This window comes from Nanorana parkeri, unplaced genomic scaffold, assembly GCF_000935625.1.
Source record: "Nanorana parkeri isolate BGI_ZX_2015 unplaced genomic scaffold, ASM93562v1 scaffold1062, whole genome shotgun sequence".
Taxonomy (NCBI): domain Eukaryota; kingdom Metazoa; phylum Chordata; class Amphibia; order Anura; family Dicroglossidae; genus Nanorana; species Nanorana parkeri.
In genome coordinates, this window is record NW_017307330.1 from 446013 (window position 1) to 470373 (window position 24361).

Genomic DNA, 24361 nt, shown 5'->3' on the forward strand with positions numbered 1-24361 from the left:
TCATTATCTCTTCTCATGCTGGGGGAGAACTTCCCTTTGCAGCTGAATGCCTCTTCCTGTAGTGCTGGCTCAGGTTGTGAACCTGCACACAGACACCGTGTATCCATTCCAGAGACAAGGCAGTCTGCTGCAAAACAGAAGTTCTGCCCAGCATGAGAAGAGATACAGATTAAAAAGGAAGAGCAGCAAAGAGAAGGGAAACAACCTGGATTACAGTAAGGCACACATTACAGTATTGTTTTATGTTAAAAAATCTGAGGGTTTAATGTCACTTTAAGAAGGGGTGTAGCTGCACTAAAGGTGAATGTGATGTGACTTGAGATTAACTTATATTTGCATCAAACCGCAAATCACGTGAAAGGAAATAAAGAAGCATACAACTTCTCCTGCACATGATTGGTTGTTTGAACAACAGCTTCACTTTATTTTACCCCAAGACCTCATTTTACTTAAGAAAATATCAGCCACACTGACTGAGAAATTGTAATTTAACTGTACAATGCCACAGGAGTAATGATAGCGACGTTAACACTCGGGTAGAATATATATATATATATATATATATATATATATAAACACACACACACACACACTGTCAACCCTGCAAATGCCTGAGAATTCTTCTGAGAAAAACCCTCGAATCATTCCAGTTCTGTAATTGTGGGTAATTACTAACAAGCAGCATGTAAATGACCGCTTATGTAACTGCATAGACCTTTATTCTGCTGGAATCTGACTTGTTTTTATTTGTCTGTGATTGGAATATAGGCTGCTCGTAGTTGTACTGTATATCATATCCTGATGGAGATGGTCTTGGCTGTAGCTATAGGAAGAGCAGTTAATGAGGTCTATGTCCAGTGTGTGGTGCACTACAACAGTATCTTGTAACTGAATAAACTGGTTGTAAAGGTGTGTACGCCAACAGTGAGCTCACATCATTTTGCTGTTATTATTGCAAGTCATCTCTGTTCTTTTCACCTCCCTTGTGGGTGAAGCAGGAAATCTGTTTTGCTCAACCTTAAGATGTTATCTTGTGATTTTGTATTCGGGAGGAGACCTCTTTGTGGTACTGTTTGAGGTAAAATGAACAACGATTTTCAGTTACTTGTGATGTGCTGTAGAGATAGTTTTCTCCATTATATTTCTTGCTCCTGTGCCTATAATGTTCAGATGATGTTTCAAAATTGGCAAAAGAACGAAGGTTCAGAACATTTGAGCAGTTTTGTTTTCTGCTGTAGAGAGGGTTAATCGGCCCATGTGAACAAGGGATTTAGTTGGAACGTGAGGTGTTTTAAAGCTGCCAGGTGTTGTGTTACACATAGCACAATACACCTGTGTTATTGGTATGCTTGCCACCTTTCTGCCATCATGGAACATTCCTGTGGAAAAAACTGTACAGGTGCAGTAGATCACTCGAGTCTCGATCTGTAGCAATGATAGAACTTTGCTCCCGACATATAAAAAGTTGCTTGGAAATATACGGGGATCTTTGCTACAAATGAGTTGCTGGATTGAACTCTGTGACTTTGTTGTGTCTTTCTGTAGGAGACTGCAGTCTGCATCCTATGAACAGGCGTTAGATGCAGATACACACCCTGCACACCCATACTGCGTCTGTGGATGCTCAGACATGGGGACAAGTATGAGCAAAGATGGCTGTTTTGTCAAATGTAGCTAAAGGCTGTAGTCCTCTTTTATTTTACCTTGACAATGAGGTTCATGCTTTCTTGTGTTCGACCATGTGACTCAGTTTGGTTTTTGTGTCTGGAAGCCTCATAGCATGTCAGAAATGGATGGTGATTGTTTTCTTTTGGCATGGGTTTATGAAGTCTTATGGAGCTTGTGGCTGCATGTTTACTAGCAATTGAATTTCTAAGTACTTCACTTGACTGGCTTTCACCCATGGTACTGTTACCTCTGCTTTATTGTGGTGGAACAGCAGTTGATGTGCAGAGTATTTACAATATGTCCACCTGACGCATTCGATAGAGTTCCTCCTTATCTGTTGTGCTTGTCCCATTGTGCTATCGTTGTCACAACGGTAATCCAGTGTCTGCGGGCACCTTCACTGTATTTACCAAACTGTGTTGTCACTGCTCGCTGTGCTGTACACGGGGGCCTAGTTATATCTGTGCGCCAAAAAGCAACTTTCATAGAAATGGGGGAAAAAGGGGCACTAGTTCCTTTTGTAGAAAAAAACAAATGCATATTGTGACCCATAAACATGGCTACAAATGCCTGTCCACAACGGGTGCGTTTTTAAACTCTTGGTCTTGTAATCAGGTCTTTTGGATAACTTTTAGATACCATTTAAATCAGTAAAGAGTTGATTAAATAAGTGTCACACAGTTGTATTACCGGTTTCCATAGTTGCATAGTTTGGCTCAGTTTAGTGGGATTGAAGCTCAGGAATTGTTGTGGGAGTCACCTGCGTTGCCATTTCAAAATACTAATTATGTTCTATTTCTTTTTAACGTGTCGCTCTCTGTGTGTTGGCAGCACTTGACAATTATGTTCGTGACCTCTTATAAATATTTTATGTACATTTAGGAAATAACGTAAAAATGTGTTATGTTGTACTGTTATGAATTCCTAACATCCTTTGAGGGGAATTTAACTTTTTTAGTTATTCTTGCCTGAAAGTATTTTTTTCCTATGATCATGATATTTTAATTATAGATTTGTAGATTTTTCCTTAATATATACGTGCAATTAGTATCCTTGCTGGACATATCAAACCTATTGCATGATAAATCACTTAACTCAGAGGTCATAGCCCAACTCGGAGAGAGAGAAGTTCTGTCTACTGAGGGCCACATATACCTAATTTGATGAAAAGGTTATTACACTTTGGTACTTATAATGTTATCAATTGCAGCATACAACATTTTATCCCAGAAAAAAGAGCCTTAAAACACATCCTGAAATACTGACCAAAGTTATGGAGAAAGTGTAGCTTTTAGCAAAAGAACAGCTGGGGTCTCCTTCACGTTAAGCTCAGTTGGGGACTGCAAAGATGGAACAAGAGGACCACAATACTTCTAAAGTGAAAACGGTCTTTGCCCATCTTTAAATCATTCCTATCTCTCTTTGAATCTCCCTTGAATCTTAGACCCAAACCATATATAGTGCCTTAACTATTTTCCAAGATGGAAAGTAAGCCCTGACCCTTGGCATTCAACGGTCAAATGCAAGAGCTTTAGTGATCAGTAGAGGTTTTGGCATTTGACCGTTGAATGTCAGAGCTTAGTACAGTGAAGGGGAAATGCTTTGTGCCAACTTGGACAGTTAAAGTGACACTAAACTCAGGAGTTAAATCCTTAAAAATGATTTAAAGTACCTAAACTATTAACATTTGTATCTTATTTGTGCATTACTCGGCTGTAGATCCTCAAGTCATCTCTGAATTGGTGCTGAATACGGTCTTTCCTTTTGGAAGGTGGCTGCTTTTGTTCCCCATGGTCCCTGTGTGTTGTTATAAAGTAGCCACCCCTCCAAGCTCACTCCCGTCATGGACTGCAGTCTCAAAACAAATTAGTAAACTAAATGTGAGATTGTAGTCCATCACGGGAGTGCGCTAATATGGCTTATTTGTGTATCACTCGGCTGTACATCCTCAAATTATCTCTGAATTGGTGCTGACACTGTCCTTCCTTCTGGAGGCTGGTTATTTTGTTCCCCATGGTCCCTGTGTGTGTGTGTTAAATAGCCACCACTCTATTGTTAATAAGGTACTTGAATGCATTTTTAAGGTTTAACTCATGAGTTTAGTGTCACTTAAAGGCCCTCTATATAGCCTGAGACTTGAATCAAAGTTGATACTTCATATATGTTGGAATGGATTAGAAGATTGGTTCAGGTGGTCCCTGCACTTTAGCGTACATGTTACTTTGGAGACTTTTTAGGCCATAGTATATGATAACTCTGATATTGCTAGATTACTGCTATTGATGCTTGGTTTATTTATACTATGTTTTTGGTTCTGTGGGGTTATTGATGTTTATGGCCAGAGTTGAAGCATATAAATGAAAAATAAGGTGGGTTTTTAGGCCATGATAGAAATGTTCATTACCACTGCACATACACAGGTTAATGTGAGTATCCTGGTACTGCACCAGTCATTCTGGTCTTGTATGTTTAGTAGGGATGCAGCAATACCAGTTCAGATACCAGTGCAGATACTTGGCATTTTCAATAAGAACTACAGGGTTGCAGCGGTTGCAGCTGGGACCTGCTCTGGCGCTCCACCAATGTCCTGAAATCATTAGCATGTAATGTTTTAGAAATACTGTCACATGACTATAAACAAAGGTGTATCAGTACTTGTACTTTCAAAACTGGTATTGGTGCATCCTTTTATATATGTTTAATAAAACAAAATGCTACATTAAAACCGAGATGTACAAATCCCGGGAGCTCCGTGTGCTCCTTACAAATGACAGCTGCCTCCTAACTTTTGAGTTTTTCTCTAGTTTAGTCTTGGAGCTCCAAAGTATCTGTACTTGTAACGAGTACAGTACTTGGTATCGGTGCATCCCTTAAGTTTAGCCATCTCTTAAGCTGGCCATACTCTCATCAATATGTGATTTATCTAGGTACTAGCAATTGCAAATACGTGATGCAACACATATGGTGTTGATTTAAAATGTTAGGCACAATCTATTAAAAATGACAATTTATCTGATCTGTATTCCAGTCAGTTGTCTGATATTGGCATATTAGTTTGATCGATCAGAAATGATTGATAAAATTCCGCCATAGCTGATCGATTTGCCAGCAACAAAACTGATTGGGTCTGTAGCTTACATTTCTTATTTAATTTGATCATTTGAGTCGCATTGAATTATCGATTTGAATGATCATGTTGATATGAATATGTGTGTATCTAATTTGGAACTGCAATTTGCTATAAGTGTCCTGTTTTAGAACGATCTTGGCATATTGGTAAAGGTAGTCTTGTGTCAAATTGCAGTAATATATATTTTTACTGTGGTTGTAGTTAATCATTAAATGGCCTTGTCTTCCTATGAGTATCATTTCCACATTGCCACCGATTTCAAACCTTTCCAGGAAAAGCACAGTTTGAGTTTGAAAGCTCAAACCAGATTGGTAACTGTGAGGAAAAAATGGGCATGCATAGTAATGACACATAAGAAGTTCTCTGTTTACTCTATTTGTTATTGCAACAGCAATGAGCCGATTTATGTATCGGATAATCTCACTTTTTTTACCTAACTTGTAATGTGTTTCTCTTGGAAGATTGTTAAATGTCATTTGCGTTCTTTTTGTTTTGCAGAAACGATTCCAAAGGAACACCAAAGCTGAATGACCTGTCTCATATTGAACGTTTCAGAGACTGCTGGCTGAATCATCATTTGGAATTAAATGTTTACATTCTGACCAGGGAAGCTGACACAAAGACACATATCAGAATGGAAACCCTCATTGAAGACCTAGGCAGATATATTGAGGGTCATTCTAGTTGTCAGGTGAGTCTTTTAGGAATCTTGAATGATGGGATTGTGTGGAGCTGCAGAAATTGTTTCTAATCCTTTGCCAATGCACATCTTATTCCTGTGAACTGGCTTTGGTACCAGTTTCTGAGACAAGAATTCTGTTGATCCTACATCATTTGCATTGGTTGTGGGATTAAAAGTGAAACTTAACTAAAGTTAAATCTTAGGGCTTGTTTACACATAATCCAGTGCATTCCAGCACAGTTAGTGGCTTGAATGGACTTGAATGCACCACCACTCCCCCTCCCGCCCCAGAACGCAGGGATGCTTGAATTATGTGATTCAGTGCGGTAAAGCCCACTAATTCTGCTGGAACACACTGGATTTGGTGTGAACTAGACCTTAAAAATGCATTAAAGTACCCCAACTGTTATCAAAATTATTTGTGTATCACTCAGCTGTAGATCCTCAAATCATCTCTGAATTGGTGCTGACACTGTCGTTCCTTCTGGAGGGTGGCTACTTTTGTCCCCCATGGTTCCTGTGTGTCACTCCTGTTATGGACGTCAATGTCACCTTCAGTTTACTAATTTGTTTTGAAGTTAAAGTGACACTCAGGAGTTAAACCTTAAAAATCCAGGTACCTCAACTATCACTCGGCTGTAGATCCTCAAATCATCTATAAATTCATGCTGACACTGACCTTCCTTCTGGAGGGTAGCTACTTTTCCCATGGTCCCCATGATTCCTGTGTGTGTTGTAAAGTCACTCCTGTGATGGACTACAATCTCATGTTTAGTTTACTAATCTGTATTGATATTGTAGTCTTATCACAGGAGTGAGCTTGGAACGGTGGCTACTTTACAACACAGGGACCATTGGGAACAAAAGTAGCCACAATCCAGAAGTAAGTACAGTGTCAGCACCAATTCAGAGCTGATTTGAGGATCTACAGCACAAAAAAAGGTACATTTTTGTAAATAGGGTACTTGAATAGGGTACCTCCTGAGTTTAGTGTCAGTTTAATTACTTTGAATAATGGAGCTGCATTTGGACACGTGTAAATGTGACCTTCTTTAGGAACTTCCACAAGCACCCTCCAACAAAGCATACCTTTTGTGGAGTGTCCTTTTAGTGTACTGTAACAGCTCGTAGAAGCTTAAAGGGCATAGTTGAATAGAACCTAAGCCTACTCACTGTATACACAGCATGCATATGCCACAGTACTTCTACCCTCAAAATATGTTTTAATTACTGCGGCATAAACTATTTTTTTTTATCACGTTTTTATTTATTTTTTTTCAAATTCAAAAATATTTTATTGGTTTTAAAGTTCAGCATAGAGACAATAACAATGGAGAATACATGATTACAGTTGTTACACAACAGAGGAACAGGCTACAGTATGCAGGGCATTCCGCCCAACACTTTCGGGATTTCCTGGCGTAGGTGTCAAGTGTATATGTAAAAGCAGATACGGTCTACTAGGAGGGGGCAATATTCCTACATCGACAGTAGAATTGTAAGGAGAACATGAGTGAACAACAGTCTTCTATATTGCAGGGTCGATAGCGTCATAGATCATTAATAGGAGAGGAGTAAGGCAAGGGAAAGAAGAAGGACCATAACAAGGAGGGGGTGAAGGGGAAAGGATGGCACCAAGGTCCCTAAAATAGTGGGTTGTTCACATTTTCAGAGGCTCAAATGTACTTTAAGCTCTCAAGCGAAAGGTCAAGGTGTGCATAGGAAATCCATGGGTTCCAAACTTTTTGGAATTTCTTCTGTGAGTCCAGTGGGATACTAGAGAGCTTCTCATTAATGAAGAAGGAATCGATCCTGCGCTGGACACCAGCAAAATAAACAAATTGTTTCCGCCAGGCTTGGACTATAGTTTGTTTGCCAGTAAGATAAAAACTGCTAATTTATATTGGGCTTTCATGAGAGATGGAGGCTTAAAATGTAAGCGTGCAAACCAGGGGTCTTTCGCTATAGATTTGTGAAAGAGAGAGCGAAGAAGAAGAAAAGTCCTGGACCACACTCTAGTTAGCATAGGACAAGACCACCAAGGGTGTATAACGTCACCTTTTAACAGAACATCCCCGGAAGCAAAGAGCGGAGTGATGGGTTTAGGTGAATCAACCTTGAAGGGACCATGTACCACCTCATCATAGTTTTATAAGCTGTCTCCAGGGAAGTAATATTAACGGTATAGGAAGCTGTCAAGTTCCACATTTGTTGCCAATCTAGGGTCAGTTTGGAGTTGTGGAGATCCTGTTCCCATCTACATACATAAGCATGGTCCGTTGGGGGAAGACACTGAGTTAAGTTGTGAGTACAATATGAAAATCAACTTAGGTTGCAGAGGTGAGTTATGACATATGTGCTCAAAAGTTGTTAGTGTAGTGGGGGAAATTCTATCAGATATCATGGAGGAGGCCCAATGTCTAAGTTGTAGGTAATGGAAATATTCCCCTGAGGGAACATGGTGCCGATCTCTAAGATTGGATCAGCTATTAATTACTTCTCCATGTAAAAGGTTATACAGGTAGTTAAAGTTGTGTGATGACCAGCATTCAAATGATCCCGCATCTCCAAGCGTGAAACAAACAAGGGGTTGCCCAGGATGGGGAGCAGGGGGGGTGAAGAGAAATTAACTTGCTAGAATATTTGGTGGCATCCCAAACTTTAAGAGTATGTCTCATGAGAGGGCTCATGGTCTTAGGGTGTAATTGACATGGGAGCCATGGCAGAGCTCTGATGGATACAATAAAAGCTTTCTATATTAGTCCAGAGCAGAGCCTGTAAAGATAGAAACATGTTGGTCATGGGGGCAATCCTGGAATCGGTTAACAGTGTCCGACCGTAGGGAGATATTGAGAGCTAAGGATTTTGTCTTGTTATTAGTTCAATTGGATACCTGTGCAAAAGCTCGCAGAATGGAGAATAAATTAGGTAGTGTTATATGAGGTTGGGTTAGTGTTTATAGGTCATCAGCAAAAAATTAACTTTATTCTGTGGTATCCACTTGTACCCTTAAGCTATTTTTTTATTCACATCTGAGTCTCTGTTAGACTTCCCCTCACTTCCTGTCCAGTGAAATGGTTGTAACAGCAAGTGACACAAAAGCCCCCCCAGATAGCTGTAAAAGCCTGACAGAGATCCCAATCCCTACCAAGTCTTCCCAAAAAATAATTTTGGCTGGACCCTAACATTTTTATAATTGAAAAAGGTCTGTTCCCTCCTTTACTTGCTGTTGTGTCATTCTATGCATACTATATAATGTGTCGAGCACAGTGGGTCAGTGTTGGGCACTTCCGCCTTGCAGAACTGGGGTCTTTTAGGCCCCGTTCACACCAAGCCAATGCATGCACTACTTTTTTCAATCACACAGCAATGCACGGTATTGTGGTACCGCGTGTAGTGGTGCAGTTGATAGCCTTGTGGGCTTGCGGTGTGTTTGCAGTGCCATTCAAATGAATGGCAACACAATGCACCTCCTGCACTGTTAACGCACAGTAGAATACCGTCCATTAATTGCACAGGCTTTGTGTTAATAGGCCTTGAATCTCAACCAAGGCAATATCTGCATGGAGTTTGCTTGTGCTCCCTGTGCTTGTGTGGGTTTTTTCTGGGTACTCCAGTTTCCTCCCACACTTCAAAGTCATGGTGCCAGGTTATTTGGCTCTAAATTGTCCCTAGTGTGTGTATTTGTATGTATTGTTTGTGAGATGGGGACGATAGAGTGTACGTTCATTGAGGACAGGGTCTGATGTGAATTTACAGTATGTAAAGTGTAGCTATAGAGATACCTGTAATATATAATAACAGAGGCAAGATGACTGTGCCAACGAACTTTAACTTACCCCGGGGAGCCAAATTACTATATATGATGACCCAGTGTGTAAATCTATTGTACACAAAATATATTATACACAAAATTATATGATGGTAATCCTTTGTGCAGTAACTTCATCTTTAGAGGTTTAATGGCAGGAAGGCTGCCCGGAGCACCACCTAGTGTACAGCAGGGTTTTCTGTTGGCGTGTACAGGAGAAGAATGTACTCAAGCAGTCATTATCTGAACTTATAGGTAGTTTTTTTCTAGAAAATTATTCAGTTACTGTAGCTATGGTTTGTGTGTTTTTTTTTTTTTTTTTCTTTGGTTTTTTTTTTTACCAAGAAAAAAAGTCTACTTTATAAAAGTTGTTTCTAAACCAAGGTATTTAAAATCATGACCTGAATATGAAAATGCAACGGAATTCCTAATTTAAAGAATATATATGTTAAACTATATTTCATGGATTTAGATGCATTCCACACTTTTTTTTGTTGTTTTTTTGTTTTGTTGGTTCAGTGTGTTTGATCTAAAACGGAGGACCTGGGTTAAAAATTAAACACCCATGTTTATTAACTTTAGCTCTTTTGAGGTCCAATAATCTGCTTAACAATGGGGTCATTTGCAAAGTCTGTTTTATTTATAACAATATTTCTGGCTAACAAACCCTCTAATTGGCTGAGGTGTAAGGTTGCAAGTTATGAATACGTTTAATTGTGTGTATGTATAATATACTGTATGTTATGCACTGCATTGTGAATGTACACTGAGCTCAGTAAATAAAGTGAAGCTTCATCAACCAACCATGTGCTAGCAACAACCCTTTTTTTTTTTTTCCATTTCCCTCACAAATGGCTTGGTATAGTGAAGACAGATGTATCTTATTTGCTAACATTCACTTTGCAGAGTGAGCATACATTTTGTTAAAATAGCCCCCTCTTAAAATCAACCTGGTGCAAATTCTTTGTATGCAACACTTTTTTTTTTCTGTTAGGATGTGTCCTTTTACCACTGAGATGTTCAGTAGTTCTTAATGCGGAACTTGTGGTCAGGAAGTAGAGTATTGCATTATCTAGAAAACAAACACCATTTTCTGCTACATTTATGCTGCTGTAGTTGAATTATGCAGTTTCCCCTGTAAAGCTAATAAATGATCAAGCTTTTGAAGTAAATAATAAAGACCTAAAACACAAACTCACAGCAACTTTAATGATGTAATCATTGGTTTTCTTTTGGCTTGCTTTTTTCTGAATACGTTATACTTAGATTTTAAAGCCTGTACTCTTTATTGCTTGTTTGTTAAAGCCTACACTATACAATTGTTTTTAGTGATGCTCAACGTGTTTGCATAGCTTGTGCTAATTGCATCGTTTTGGGCCAGATACCCATTGCAGTGAACACATGAGGCCTTAGTCTGGGGTGCCACATTTCTGATGTAGTTTAGTCTGTCATGGATGGTGAGATGTCGTTTGTGTATCCCCTCACTGCAACTATCTGTGCATATTGAGAACATGACATTCGCTTGGTGCATCCATGCTTCCCGAAATGGAAGCAAACATATCTTTGCATGTTGCGTTCGCATGTAAAGATGATTTGGATATTTTAATGTGTGTGTCTATGTATATTACTACGCTGTAATACCGTGCTTGTAACTGTTTAGTATTTGTGTCTGCTTTATTTATTTACTCATATCATTTTCCATTGTTTATCAGGACACTTGTGTGAAGTCGGAGCAGGAGCCTGTGTCCGAAGAGACGACTGATTTATGTCACCAAGATGCGGAGAAAAATTTTACTGATAAGCCTTTGGATTTGCACAGTGACTCTGATGGCACAGAAAATAAATCATCTACGCCGTGCAGCGAGGAGAGCTGCACGAGTGACAAGGTGGAAGAGCGTAGCGTTAATATTGGCAGTGAGGTGGAAACTGTGGGTGGGGACCGTGCAATGTTTTCCTTTGCTGGTACAAGTAAAGAACCCAAAGAGGAAGAGGAGGGAACAAAGTCTATTGTAGAGTCAGAAGATGCATCAGTTACACACCAGCACATTCAAAGATTTCCTACTGAGGTACGGACATCTGAATCCCTTCTGTCCAGTGGAAATCCAAATGAGGAAACTGGAATGACCTCAACTGGAATTGTTTTGGACCACGAGTGTCTGTGCGGGAGAGATAATTTGGGTGAGGAAATGATAACCACTACAGAGAGAGCGACTCCAGACGTTGCTTTAACAGAAGCTCCAGACAAAGCCACTGTATTGACTCTAGCTGCTGATGTGGACATGGGCCAGGCTTTGCCAGGGTACTGTACTAGCACAGCAAGTTCCAAGGACACAGTAGGTAATACAGAGAACAGTGAACAGGAAATGGGCGCAGTTACACTACTGATGGTTAATGAGAATCAGGCTATTGATAGTTTTAACGACAGTTCCTGTCAGGGGGAGATAAATCTTTGCCTACTAAATGCAACTGTGCAGTGTGACATTGAGGAGTCCTCCCTACAGCCACAGGAATGCACTGCAATAAAAGCTATGGACTGCACTAAGTCATGTGACATGAAAGGCTCTGAAACAAGTGTGTCAGCGTCACAAAGTGAGAGTTTGGCCCAGATTGTGGATGATACCAGTGTGACAGCTAAGGAAGGAAATGCACTAACAGATGTAGCGGATTGCCAACCTAAATGTAATGGTGCTGACGCTGGATCCATGCTTGAAAATGAAGTTGCTGTCACCACAGCAGCTACAGCACAAAGCATTGAAGATCTTTGTGTAGGTACAGAAGAAGACATGCCTGGCCCTTGTGCTAGTTCAGTGCAAACTATAGATGCACCAAGTACTGCAGGGACCAGTGAACAGGGGGCTGGAGAGGCTTTAGTGCCGTCTGTTAATGACAATCAGACTACTTTTAAATCTGTTAATGCAGACCAGGGAGAGCCAAGTCCCTTTCTAATAGCCGAAAATGGACAGTGTGACATTGTAGAATCTGGACAGTCACCGGATTGCTCAGCAGTAAGCACATTGGACTGTGTCGAGACATGCGAGTTTGGACAGACAGAAACAAAAGTTTCCTTTTCACAGAGTGAAAGTATGGACCTGTGCACCGATAGCATGAGAGCGATTGCTGAAGACGAAAATGCTGCCACTGACGCAGACACACCAGTCTGCTCTTTCCATGACTGTGTAGGTGAAGAAAAGGGTGCTGTTAAGTCTTCGGCACCTTCCCCACAAGACACGTTGGATACAGAAACGCCAAGTCTTGTTGATTGTGTGGAGGAGGAGGAGCCAGGGGAGGTTGCCCAGCAAGCTCCTGCAGAGTGCGATAGAGTTGAAGATAGCTCAGAGGTGTTAAAAGTCTCCAGAGCTTCACTTCATCCTATAGCCGAGGAGTCCTTACACAGTGGTGACTCAAGCTCAGATAATGCTCCTACAAGCAGTGAGAGTGAGGCCTCCTCTGTACTCAGCGATTCAGAGAAGCCTGTACATGCAGAGGAAGAAACTACAGGGCAAGGCATGAATCAGCTCTCCAGTATAGTGGATTGTCCCATAGAACACATTGCAGCTGCACTTGTGAATGCAGTAGTGGATTCTACAGCAAAGTTATGTATGAAGGAGATGGTTAATGCAGCTTCTGGAATGCCGGAAAACGATTACACACAATGTTCAAGTGACCAGCAATCCGACTCGCTGCAGGCCAATAAGGATTATGAGCAGGTTACAGGTGAAAGTGTCCATATGTTTAAAGAAGATGACTCTGGACTGGATCTATCTGTGAACATGGAAGAAACACAGTGTCCAAGCATATCTGATACAGAGATCGTTTTAGGTAATAATCGTCATTGGTCTTCCTTCCAGTTTCTGTGTTAAAATGATCATATAGTAGTTAGATGTTTTAACGAAAAATGTGAAAAGTGTCTGCAATGCCTTCCAGCAATGAATCCGATTCTCTGGTTTGGTTACTATTGTCACTGCAGAAACTTGTATTTTTATTTTAATGAGTCAGCCACATCAGTTGTTGCTGGATCTTTGCTCGTAGGTTATGCTAACTACTCCTAATTCTGTGGATATGAATAAGTACAGAGAGCTTTAGCTTGCTTTTGTTGCAGTCACTTCACAGCATATATGCTTCTGTTTACGCTATCTACCGCTTTTGTTAGATCACATTTTAGCTGCTTCAGGTACAAGACGGTGATCAGGTAAGCAGGAGCTGTTAACTCCTGCACCGCCACTGCTTACAGTTGTGGTATTTGCTGTTTCAGCCATTAGCCCAGCAAATGCTGAATATTCACATTACTGGAAAATCCACCTTAATAGCACATTTCCATAAGAACTAAGTTTCCCTTCTGCAAAAGCATTTACTAGGGTGACATTTCAGCTGTGTCTATAGGAGTGGCTGAAAACTGACACCAGGGATAGATAATTGCCGGCAGCTCCTATTTTTTCTCCAGCTTGGCTGGTCTGACCACTGTTTTGTAGTCTGATTATTGTACACCTGCTATCTCACACTTGAACATGTGTTACTTTGCTATAAATGAGTGAACTCATCTATTGTCAATGCTTTGTGTCTGCTGGCCATTAACCACATGTTACCTAAGTTGTATGAATAGGCTGAAAATACTTCTTTTTCAGAAAATCAGAAGATCTTTAAAATAAAGATATGGATAGAGATGATATTTTTAAACACAGAATTATTTTCATGTATAGTAATCCCATAGATGGAAACTGCCAACTGTTATTTCTTTTTTTATACACTGGCAAACTGAAAACTGTAGGTCAACCCTACTGTCCCAGATACCCCCAGCACTCTCCACATTAATGAGCTAGGGACCACCTGCAGTGTGCCCCTGATAGTGGAGACATCTGTACCTCGGAAACATGCTGCCCTGTGATCCTGGAGTCTGTTCCCTTGTTGGAGTCCTCTTTCAGGTGTAGCCGAGTCCTCTGCCTTCTCGGCTAAGGTTTTTACCATGGTGGAGTAGGACTTTATGACCTTAATCACCAGGTTATTTCCTGGTTTTGGTCGTATTTTTACTTGCCAAACCATGTCTGGTTGGTCCAAATCACTTAAGAACAACTTGTCCACTGCTGCTGTAGAACAGATGTCTGTGGCATTGAACTGTAATGCAGTGGCTCGTGAGAAGCCTCAAGGCATTTTTCTCACATTCACCTCTTGTCAGTGCATATGCACAGGGCCCTTTGGTTAAAATGTTGGACTGTGGAGCATGACCTTCGAAGGACAATGTCTCCACGGTTCAACCCTGGAATTAACATCAAGTATGTAACTGAGAGCTAGAGCACTTGCCTTCCTTGGTGAAAAAAAAAGCCTAAGTTGCTGACTTCTAAGTCATCTCTGTCCATCTATGCTAACTAGTTTCTATTTCACTGTTGACCTTTGCAGACGCTTGTGTCTGTTGTATTCCCAATGTCTGGGCGCAAGAAAGAGGTGATGTCCCTGGGTTTGTTTCCTTGCCCCTTCAAACCTCCCTGGGAGCTCCCACAGGGCTGAATGAGAAAAAACTAATAGTTTATGGTCAGCTTTTACATTGGCTATCTTGGTAGAGACCGGGCTTTTTTTTAGAGCCTCCAGCAAGAATAACAGTGAGCAGCACATTAGTAACATCACCAAATCTCTCTCCAAATATCATGAGACCAGCAGTCAGAGGCAGCAGTGCCTTGAGGGTTATGCACACAGACCTAAACACCGGAACTTGCTGAGGTTTCACATTCGGGAATCTAAATATCAATGTGTATAGGTAGCCTTACCACTTTAAACAGATATGCTATGAAGTTGTATCAATACATTAGGAATATAGCCACAGTTTTGTGTTATTTACATACATTTTTGGAAACGTACACTAATTTGCAATTGCCTCATTTGACTGACAGGTTGTATAATGTTAGGGGGACAAGTATCTTTACATAAAAGGGTATTTTTTTGTTTTCCTAACATTTCTCAGCATTTTGTTTTTCCCAGTGCACAATGTATATATTTATACACTATATTGCCAAAAGTATTGGGAGGCACCTCCAAATCATTGGATTTAGGTGTTTCGTGAAATTTCCTTGCTACTAAAAATTTCACGGTCAAATGTTAGTGGTATTATAACAAAGTGGAAGTAATTGGGAACAGCAGCAACTCAGCCACCATGTGGTAGGCCACGTAAAATGACAGAGCGGGGGTGGCACATGCTGAAGCGCACAGTGCGCAGAAGTCGCCAACTGTCTGCAGAGTCAATAGCTACAGACCTCCAAACTTTGTGTGGCCATCATATTGGCACAACAACAGTGCATAGAGAGCTTCACGGAATGGGTTTCCATGGCCGAGCAGCTGCATCCAAGCCTTACATCACCAAGTGCAATGCAAAGCGTCGGATGCAGTGGTGTAAAGCACGCCGCCACTGGACTCTAGAGAAGTGGAGACGTGTTCCCTGGAGTGACAAATTTACGCTTCTCGGTCTGGCAATCTGATGGACGTGTCTGGGTGTTTTTTAGGGGTTGGGCTTGGTCCCTTAGTTCCAGTGAAGGGAACTCTTAAGGCATCAGCATACCAAGACATTTTGGGGTGGAGGAACTTGACTGGCCTGCACAGAGTCCTGAGCTCAACCCGCTAGAACACCTTTGGGATGAATTAGAGCGGAGACTGCGAGCTAGGCCTTCTTGTCCAGACCTCACAAATGCGCTTCTGGAAGAATGGTCAAACATTCCCATAGAAACACTTCTAAACATTGTGGTCGCCTTCCCAGAAGAGTTGAAGATGTTATAGCTGCAAAGGGTAGGCCAACTCAATATTGAACCCTACGGACTAAGACTGGGATGCCATTAAAGTTCATGTGCGTGTAAAGGTCGGCGTCCCAATACTTTTGGCAATATAGTGTATATACACTCCCATCTTTGTCCAGAAGTCGTAACAATGGATTCATTATCAAGTTACCTAATTAGTGTTTTGAAACTATTTGCACCTCCTGGTACTTGGTGATTCTTTGCCAGCAATAAGCGGGCACACACAAGTCACAACAAATCTATCTGGTTATTGAGTAGGCGGCTGCAAGAAACCAATGCTTTTAAACAGGTCTTATTAGTCCCCACAGGCCAGGGTGGGGTGCTTTTTTTGGATGGAGTACAATGTTTTTAAGCAACCAACATCAAAGGTTTTCCTTTCTAGAAACACGTAAGAAAGATTTGACACTGCTATGTATCAAAGTTTAGTTTTACAGGTGTGATTTTGCTTTGGAATGATAGTTGGTCAATCAGTTTCCTTGTTGTGATTGTTGTCTGATTTTGAAAAATTGGAGCACAGTTCCTACAGCTGAAGTGTAATTTATGCAAGTGATACCTTACCTTGTTTCTCACACCAGACACCCCCCATGCCTGCTCAGCATGCATTTAAATATTTTCAGTAGAAAAATATAATTTTCAGAAAGTACTTCTTTTGAGACCCAGTGATGTCATTATTGGGTCTGTCTACTGGCCTTTGCTCCATTGGAAGATTGCGTTTGGGGAGAGGGACCGAAAAGCTCCTGTAAACGTCACAGCACCCTGCTTCCAGCGCTTTTAAATAGCTTTTCTAAAGCATCCATTAGTCAGTTTACATTTCTTCAGCTGACTCCGGGCTTTCTAATGGAAGTGATTTGAGTGGCTATAAAGCCACCAATCACTTTCAAGAGTCCGTAGCATGCTGTGAATCCACCCCCATGTATCCTGGGCTTTGTTGCCCCTCATGTGGGCCCAGCATCGGCATTAAATACCCTGTTCATGCCTAGGTGTTTTGTCGCTCCAAACTAAGCACCACAAAATACTTAAGACAAGGAATCCCATTTGCTTGTCTTGAGTGTGACAAAACATTGAAGTCAAGGGATCCCATTCCTTTTTATGGCCCCTGTTCACACCTGAATGTTTTGTCGCTAGCAGAAAAAACGCCTGTCGCTGAAAAAAGTACATGAACTACTTTTTGGCTGATTACTGCGTTTTTTGGTCCCATAGACTTCAATGGGAAACTTTGTGCAACAGAACGTGTGACCAAACGCTCAGGTGTGAGCTAGAGCTGCAGCTAACGATTATTTTCAAAATGAATTAGTTAGCCGATTATTAAGTTCCATTAATCGGATAAAAAATAAAATACATTTTAAAAAATGGCTCCAGTGATGGACTACTAGTTTGTATTGAGATTGCAGTCCATCACAGGAGCAAGCTTGGAGCGGTGGAAGTAAAAAAGAAGAAAAAAAGTGTGGTGTGCAATATAGTAAAATGAAAAGTGTAAAATTATACAGCAATGAATGCAGAATGGCACCGGCTATAGAGGGCTACAAAACCCAGCAATAGTACATTATACAGCAAAATGCAGAATACCACCAGCTATAGAGGAATACAACAAATCCCAGCAATACATTATACATACAGTGTATAATGTATTGCTGGGATTTGTATTCCTCTATAGCTGATGGTACAGTGCTCTGTATAATATACAGCACAATGTACCATCAGCTATAGAGGAATACAAATCCCAGCAATACATTATAAAGCACCATGTGTGGGAAAGTGCAGGCTTACCTGAGCAGTCTTCCAGCAACTTGTTTCTGAGATCGGGCCTGTCTATTGGCGGCTGTCGTCCGCCCACACCTGCTCCTCCTTACTTCTTCTCCCTGCTTCCCTGTGCCGATCGTGGATTTGGGCAGCGGGGAGCGTGAGCAGGGAGGAGGTGCGGCGTGTGGATGCGGGTGGGTGGGGAGGAGGAGGTGTGGCGTGCAGCGTGCGTGGAGCCATGAACAGGACCAACCAATCGGAAGTTGATTAATCGATGATTGAAAAAGTTGACAACTTTTTAAATAATTATGTCGATTTAGTTGTTGCAGCCCTAGTGTGAACAGGGACCTTTATAAATGAAGGGGTTCCCTTGTCTTGAGTGTTTTGTCGCAATTAGCTTTGGGTAACAAAATGCTTAGGTGGGAATGGGAGCGTTTATGTGCATTTATTCATGTGTGCAAAAAATGCAAAAACAGATCTTGCAGTGAAAAGTTAAGGTTATCCCAAAATAATTAGCACTAAGAGTTTAAAACATTTTTGTGCAATTGTAGATGGTCTTTTGTTTGTGTCTCACCAAATGTTCCTTTTTTTTATTGTTTGTCCAAGCAGAACATTTTGATGGGAAAGCAGAAGACGAAGTGGATTTTGTGAAACCCAGTGCATTCGTGGTAAGAGGCGCCTCCGTATCTCTTTTCATACTGTAGATTATATTTGGTTTTCACAAGCTTGCCAACCACTAAACACTTGAAATTCTGATGTTCTAAAACTGCACTGTTTTCCAGGGCTGTCTGATGTACTTGGGGATACTTTATAAGTTTGGGCATATAAAATGAGGGTGTTTTTGTATTTTCTAACCAATAATCATAGTAGGAATCTAGGTGCTATGAACAACACATTTTTTTTTATACACTACAAAATTACCTAATTAGGTCTGGTCTATACAGGTCTGTGTTCATGGTGGTCAGTTAGAATCTGGCTAACTCTTGTTGTCTTGAATGTACTTAACAAATATTCTCTGTATGAATGCATTTAAAAAAAAAAAAAAACATTGTCAACAATATTTTCAAGTAAAAGTCTATCGAAAATGTTTATTTTAGCTTTGGATAGCAAACAGAAGGATTAGAATGCTATTTATTGCTATCTATTTACCCTTTGAAGATATTAACTCACTTCACCTCCATTGTGACAGTAGCAACTGGTACAGGAAGTGAAGGGACGTCGTCCAAAGGAGTCACAATAAGCAAAAAAATTAAAAAAAACTTAGTGACACTAAACTCAGAAGTAAAATCTTAAAAATGATGGACTATAACTTCAATAGAAATAAGTAAAAGAAACGTGAGAATGTAGTCTATCACGGGAGTGAGCTTGGAGCAGTGGCTACTTTACAACACACAGGGACCATGGGGAACAAAAGTAGCCACCCTCCAGAAGGAAGGACAGTGTCAGTATAAATTCAGAGATGATTTGAAGATCTACAGCTGAGTGATACACAAATAAGATACATTTTGTTGATAGGTAAGATACTTGAATGCTTTTTTTAAAAGATTTAACTCCTGAGATTAGTCTCACATTAACAATTTTGAGCCCCGTGGGGCTGAACAAGAAAAAGGCTCTTGGTTTCCCGATCTAGTCTAAACAGCGTGGATGGATGAATCTTTTGTGTCGGCTATTGTTGTTGCTGTTCTGACAGCTGGCACCTGCAACTGTCAGAATGCCCAAACAGTGATTGTAGCTAATTATTTAGCATCCTTTGCCTTTGACAAAAGTCAATTTAAAAAGTTGTGTGGTTCGGACATGGCCATCCATGGATTGGATTCAGCAGAAATTGAGCAAGATTCTATCTGTGTATGGCCAGCTTATCTCTTCTCCACTGTAATAAAAAAGAGTTATGGTTTTCAAGAGCACAAGCCACAATTAAGTAGGATATAGAATGAACGAATTTCAAAGAAACAAAATTGATTTTGGAATGCTTGTATGACTTTCTAATAGTTGATGGGGTCAAATTGATGATCAATTTTGACCGCATTGCCGAAAAATTCTAAGTAGCATGTTGGAAAATGTTTCTCGAGCAAACAAAATTCTAACAGTGAATCTGATTTTCGTTCGGGAAACTCATTTATTCCACAATTGAATGTTAAATCACAACGAAAATCCAAAGGAAAATTCAAACGACATCCGTCGAGTGTCTGATGGCATTTTGAACATTCTGACCAGATTTTGTACAAACCTTCATTCTAAAATCTACCTGTGTATATCCTACTTGAGTCCCCATTCACACGGAGTGTTTTGTAGCACCTTTTCTGCTCAAACATGAAGCTCAATGTAGAGCTTCCAATGTATTTCAATGGAGAGGGTCACATCTTGAAGCTCAATGTTGCCTGTAGCTTGTAGCTGAAGCTTGTAGCTCGAACATGAGCTACGTTTTGGCAGATTATGCACTCCTTAGACTTCAGTGGTGTCGCTGTAAGATGCTACACTACCTCAGTCAATAAAGAGATTGACTTGGCATTGCATTGGAGTGCGAGTGACTTTCTATCTGAATTTGCATATATTTTGCAGAGGCATCTGCTGTCACTGCCGCACCCACCTTTTTGGGCTTTTTTACGGTCAGGCGTGCGATGGGATACCTTTTGTTCTAAGTTTTGTGCAACATTGAAGCGCGCTGTCGCGCTACACAAGTGTCACTTTTTCCCAGAAATTACATTCTTCACAGAAGCAGGAAAAGGAATTCTGTCACATCAAGGACTGCTTTTGATTGGATACTGCCCAATGTAACTGCTACAAAGTCTCTGTGGTAAAATGGCAAAAGAAGCGATGCGTAGCGTGTCAAAATGTGCACTGTAGCTCAAAGAAGCTCAATGTCGCTCTGCTCAAATATGCGCAGAAAAAGCACTTGTTTTCTTGTAGCTCAGTGTGAATGAGGTGTAACGGACGTTTATAACCCTTCCCTTCTCCATTCAAAATGAGACATTCTACTGCTATAAAATCCACTTAATAGTTCGAGTCCTGCGTGGCAGAATTATTTCTGTCAGGGCACTGTAGAGCAGCACAGAGCCTGATGGGTGCTCCTGCTCGAGGTAATTTTGGTGACTAACACGAGGGTGTTCACTTGTGTTGAGTGTTCTCTGGCAACGGCCAAAACATTTATCTCATAAGGAAAACACAAGCCACAGCTTTGCAGAAAGTGTACTTAAGTTTTCAAAGCCACCATTTTCAGATTTTCGTTCCTCCAAGTACATCCTGTGGTGCAGGGGATCAAGTAAAACTTCTCGCTTTCCAAATTCTGAGGATGCTTATTCTCCAGAAATATTTGCTTTCTTCTGTGTGTTTTATCCCCCCCCCCCCCCCCCCCCTAATTTCTTCTGGGCTTGACCAGTGGAAAAGTGTGCTGTAGGAGTTCAAGAAAAGTTTCCTGTTGCTAAGATCTGCAGAAAAACAAAGTGGCTTTGGCCTCTAAACAGTGCTAAATGTAGACAATGGGGTGTTTGGAGAAAAGTTGCCTTTTCGCAGTATAAAACAATTGCATTTGCCACTTGTTTACATAATATTGCTGCTAGAATTTACTCCTGAGCTTTCCAAAAACAGTGCTTTCACATTCATCAGACTTCATTATTGTATTTTTCTGTAACAAAGCATATTAATAAATATTATTAAAATGTGTTAACACTTCCCACAGGGAAAATGAGCTAGAGAAGTTTCATAAAAAATGTCAATATCCTATTCCTGTTGATATAAATAGAATCTATTTCTTGCACATTCAGGAGAAAGTTAGTCACTTTATAGAACAACTCCAGGTAATAATTTCCTTAACCATTGCAGTGAGACTAACCAGGCAACGCAAGGGTTAAGTGCCCGTTTTTGTCTATGTTCAAAAAAGTTATACTCACACGAAATGTTTGTGCTGGCCGGCTGTGAAAACGCTCCCTCCAGCCAGTCTTCTCCTCCACTGCAGTGAGGTAGGTTCACTGTTGTAGTTCCTCTGTGTTCTCGTGTCCTACACACTGTATAGAACGTGATGACTCGGGGACCATAGACCGCTGCAGCCAAGGGGGAGAGAGAGGCTCCAGGGACTGGTCTAACAACAAGCCGGCTTGGAGGTTTGGGTGACAGCAACTTTTTTTATTTTTGAACGTGAGAAAAATGAGCACTTAACCCTTGCAGTGCTGGGGGTTGCCCCACTGCAATTGTTAAGGAAATTTCTGCATTAAAGCTCATCATCCAACTACTTATATTCATTGTACCTGTGTCCCCTGCTGCTACATTGCTTGGCAGTAATAACCCTGTGTAAGCTCTGTGTCAGATAGTGTGGAGAGCTTACACAAGGTTGATGCTGTCTTCCATCATGTGACCATGTTTAGGCTTGGCAATTGGCAGATCAGGCCCAAATACCGCATTATAGGATAAAGTCACATGCTCCCCCATGCCAGGAAGCACCACATTATTTAGCAGCAGTTCCACTGGTACAACAGAGTAGCATGGGAATGCAGAGAAGGGAAGTACAAGTTGGTCAGGCGGTGGAGTTTAAAGAGATTCTGGGCAGAATTTATTAAAACTGTAGCAGACAGAATCTGGAGCAGTTGCCCATGGCAACCAATCCGCTTCTCTCTTCGGTTTGTTCAGTTAAGATTTGAAAAAGAGAGAGAAGCTGATTGGTTACCGTGCACAGCTGCTCCAGATTGTCTGCTTCAGTTTTGATTCCCCCCAGTGTATATACATTGTACTTCTCTCTACCTGTAGACATTGGGTTCACATCTGACAGCTATTGCCTCTGGCAATCATGGGATATAACATGAACCCAGGGCAGTTATCTATGGGCTTAGTCTGATCTCTTATGGTTTTGTTGGTAGAGATCAGATAGTATGAGGCAATTTCATGAGTTATGACTAAAGTGAGTTGGCAACAGAGTGTCCCTGGAAATTTATAACATTTTGACCGCTGTGCATGAAGCATCTGTAATTGTTATCGGTGAGTACTATGGGTGTCTTTAATCATACATTTTTCACCAGTTTGTGAAAGCAAATACAGCTTTTCACAGCCAGTGGAGAAGGCCATTATCCTTAGTACACAATGCACCTGTGTGTTCTTACTTAACTGCATCCTAACATCTGTCACAGCCAGCTTCATTTGCAATTAGTCATGCCTGTTATGTCAACTCAGACATTCCTGCGATTTTATAGCACGCTAATCCAGGTCACATGACACAGAAATAATGTAGGTACATTCCGAAAAACAGACCTTTATTGTCACTCTTGAGACCTGTGCTCAGATGAATACATGAAAGCCTCTTGCTATGTGAGTATTTTTCTGTCTTATAAGCTCTTTGTGACCTTTTCAAAATCTGGTCTGATTTCATTATCTGAGACGAGATCTTGGTTATTATGCCATGCCTAATAGGCATGTTATATGTAATGTGTGTGTGTGTGTGTGTGTGTGTGTGTGTGTGTGTGTGTGTGTACACACACTGAGTGGCCAGATTATTATGACCACCCCATCAGTACTTCGTTGGGCCGCCTCGTGACTCCACGAGATGTTGAAAGGTGATGCGAGGAATCTGACACTGCACTGTTGCCCTTATGTTGTCGTGTAATAGTCTTGCCACTCTCTGTTCTGCCCTAACATTGACTAGTCGCTGACTGCCACAATTCGCACGTTCAGACACAGCGGTGGGACATTTTTGCATCGGCATGAACAGGGTCAGTCTAGCAAACTAATGGCCGATTTCCCCATGGCAGTGCTCCACTTCCGGTGCCTTGTTTGATAGTAGCTTGCCTAATAGCCCTTAAAATAGCCAGACTTTAACGGCAAGATTTCAATGGAATTTGCCTAGAAGTTCTATATGCCCATCACTAGATGTAACCTTAATATTGTACTTGACCTTGGACATCACACGTCTCCGTATACCTTTTTGTCATCAGCTGATCTCCAGTCACAAAAGTTGTAAAGATATGCGGCCTTGCTAGGGTACAAAGAACCATTAGGGAGCATCTCTACACCAGACAGATGAACTATCTAAATGTATATTTATTATATGTACCATTTAATAATGTTTCCTTCTAATATACTTGCTGCTGGTGTTTGTAAAGAGTCTGTAAAGTAAGCAGTGTAAAGTAATAAACTATCTTACACAATCTTGAACAGACTATAATTAAATCGTAGACACCCAAACAGGCAGTCTGTATTTTTTCACACTAAAAAACATTCTACTGCCCAGGCAAACCAATGTGATAAATTTAGAATGATGTCTAAAAGGCAGCACCCTCACAACTCCAGTTACTCATATTGATAGTATACAAGTAGCTTAGGGTGTAATAGCAAATAATAAAAATAATTGGCAGCAACAACGAAGAATGCTACTCCACATTGTCTTATGTCCTCTCCAATGGGAACCACACTGTGGTCACAGGGACAGGAAGGGAACGTGTAGAATGGGGATACCCCCTACAACTTGAGCCCTTTTCACATGGGCTGATTATGAGGGGATCAATACGCGGATCCCTTCCTGATCGGAGCTGTACAGTTCGGAGGTCACAATGGTGTCAGTGCCATTTCCCCCCCCC

General features: G+C 41.0%; 1 protein-coding gene across 1 annotated transcript in view; it reads left to right on the forward strand.

Moving 5' to 3' along the window:
- AKAP13 (A-kinase anchoring protein 13) overlaps window positions 1-24361 on the forward strand; it is a 234237-nt gene that overhangs the window by 120413 nt on the left and 89463 nt on the right. Inside the window, exons 7-9 of the mRNA XM_018567558.1 lie at window positions 5297-5489; window positions 11004-13110; window positions 18414-18472. Of these exons, the coding sequence (XP_018423060.1) occupies window positions 5297-5489; window positions 11004-13110; window positions 18414-18472 (2359 nt within the window). The remainder of the gene's footprint in view (window positions 1-5296; window positions 5490-11003; window positions 13111-18413; window positions 18473-24361) is intronic.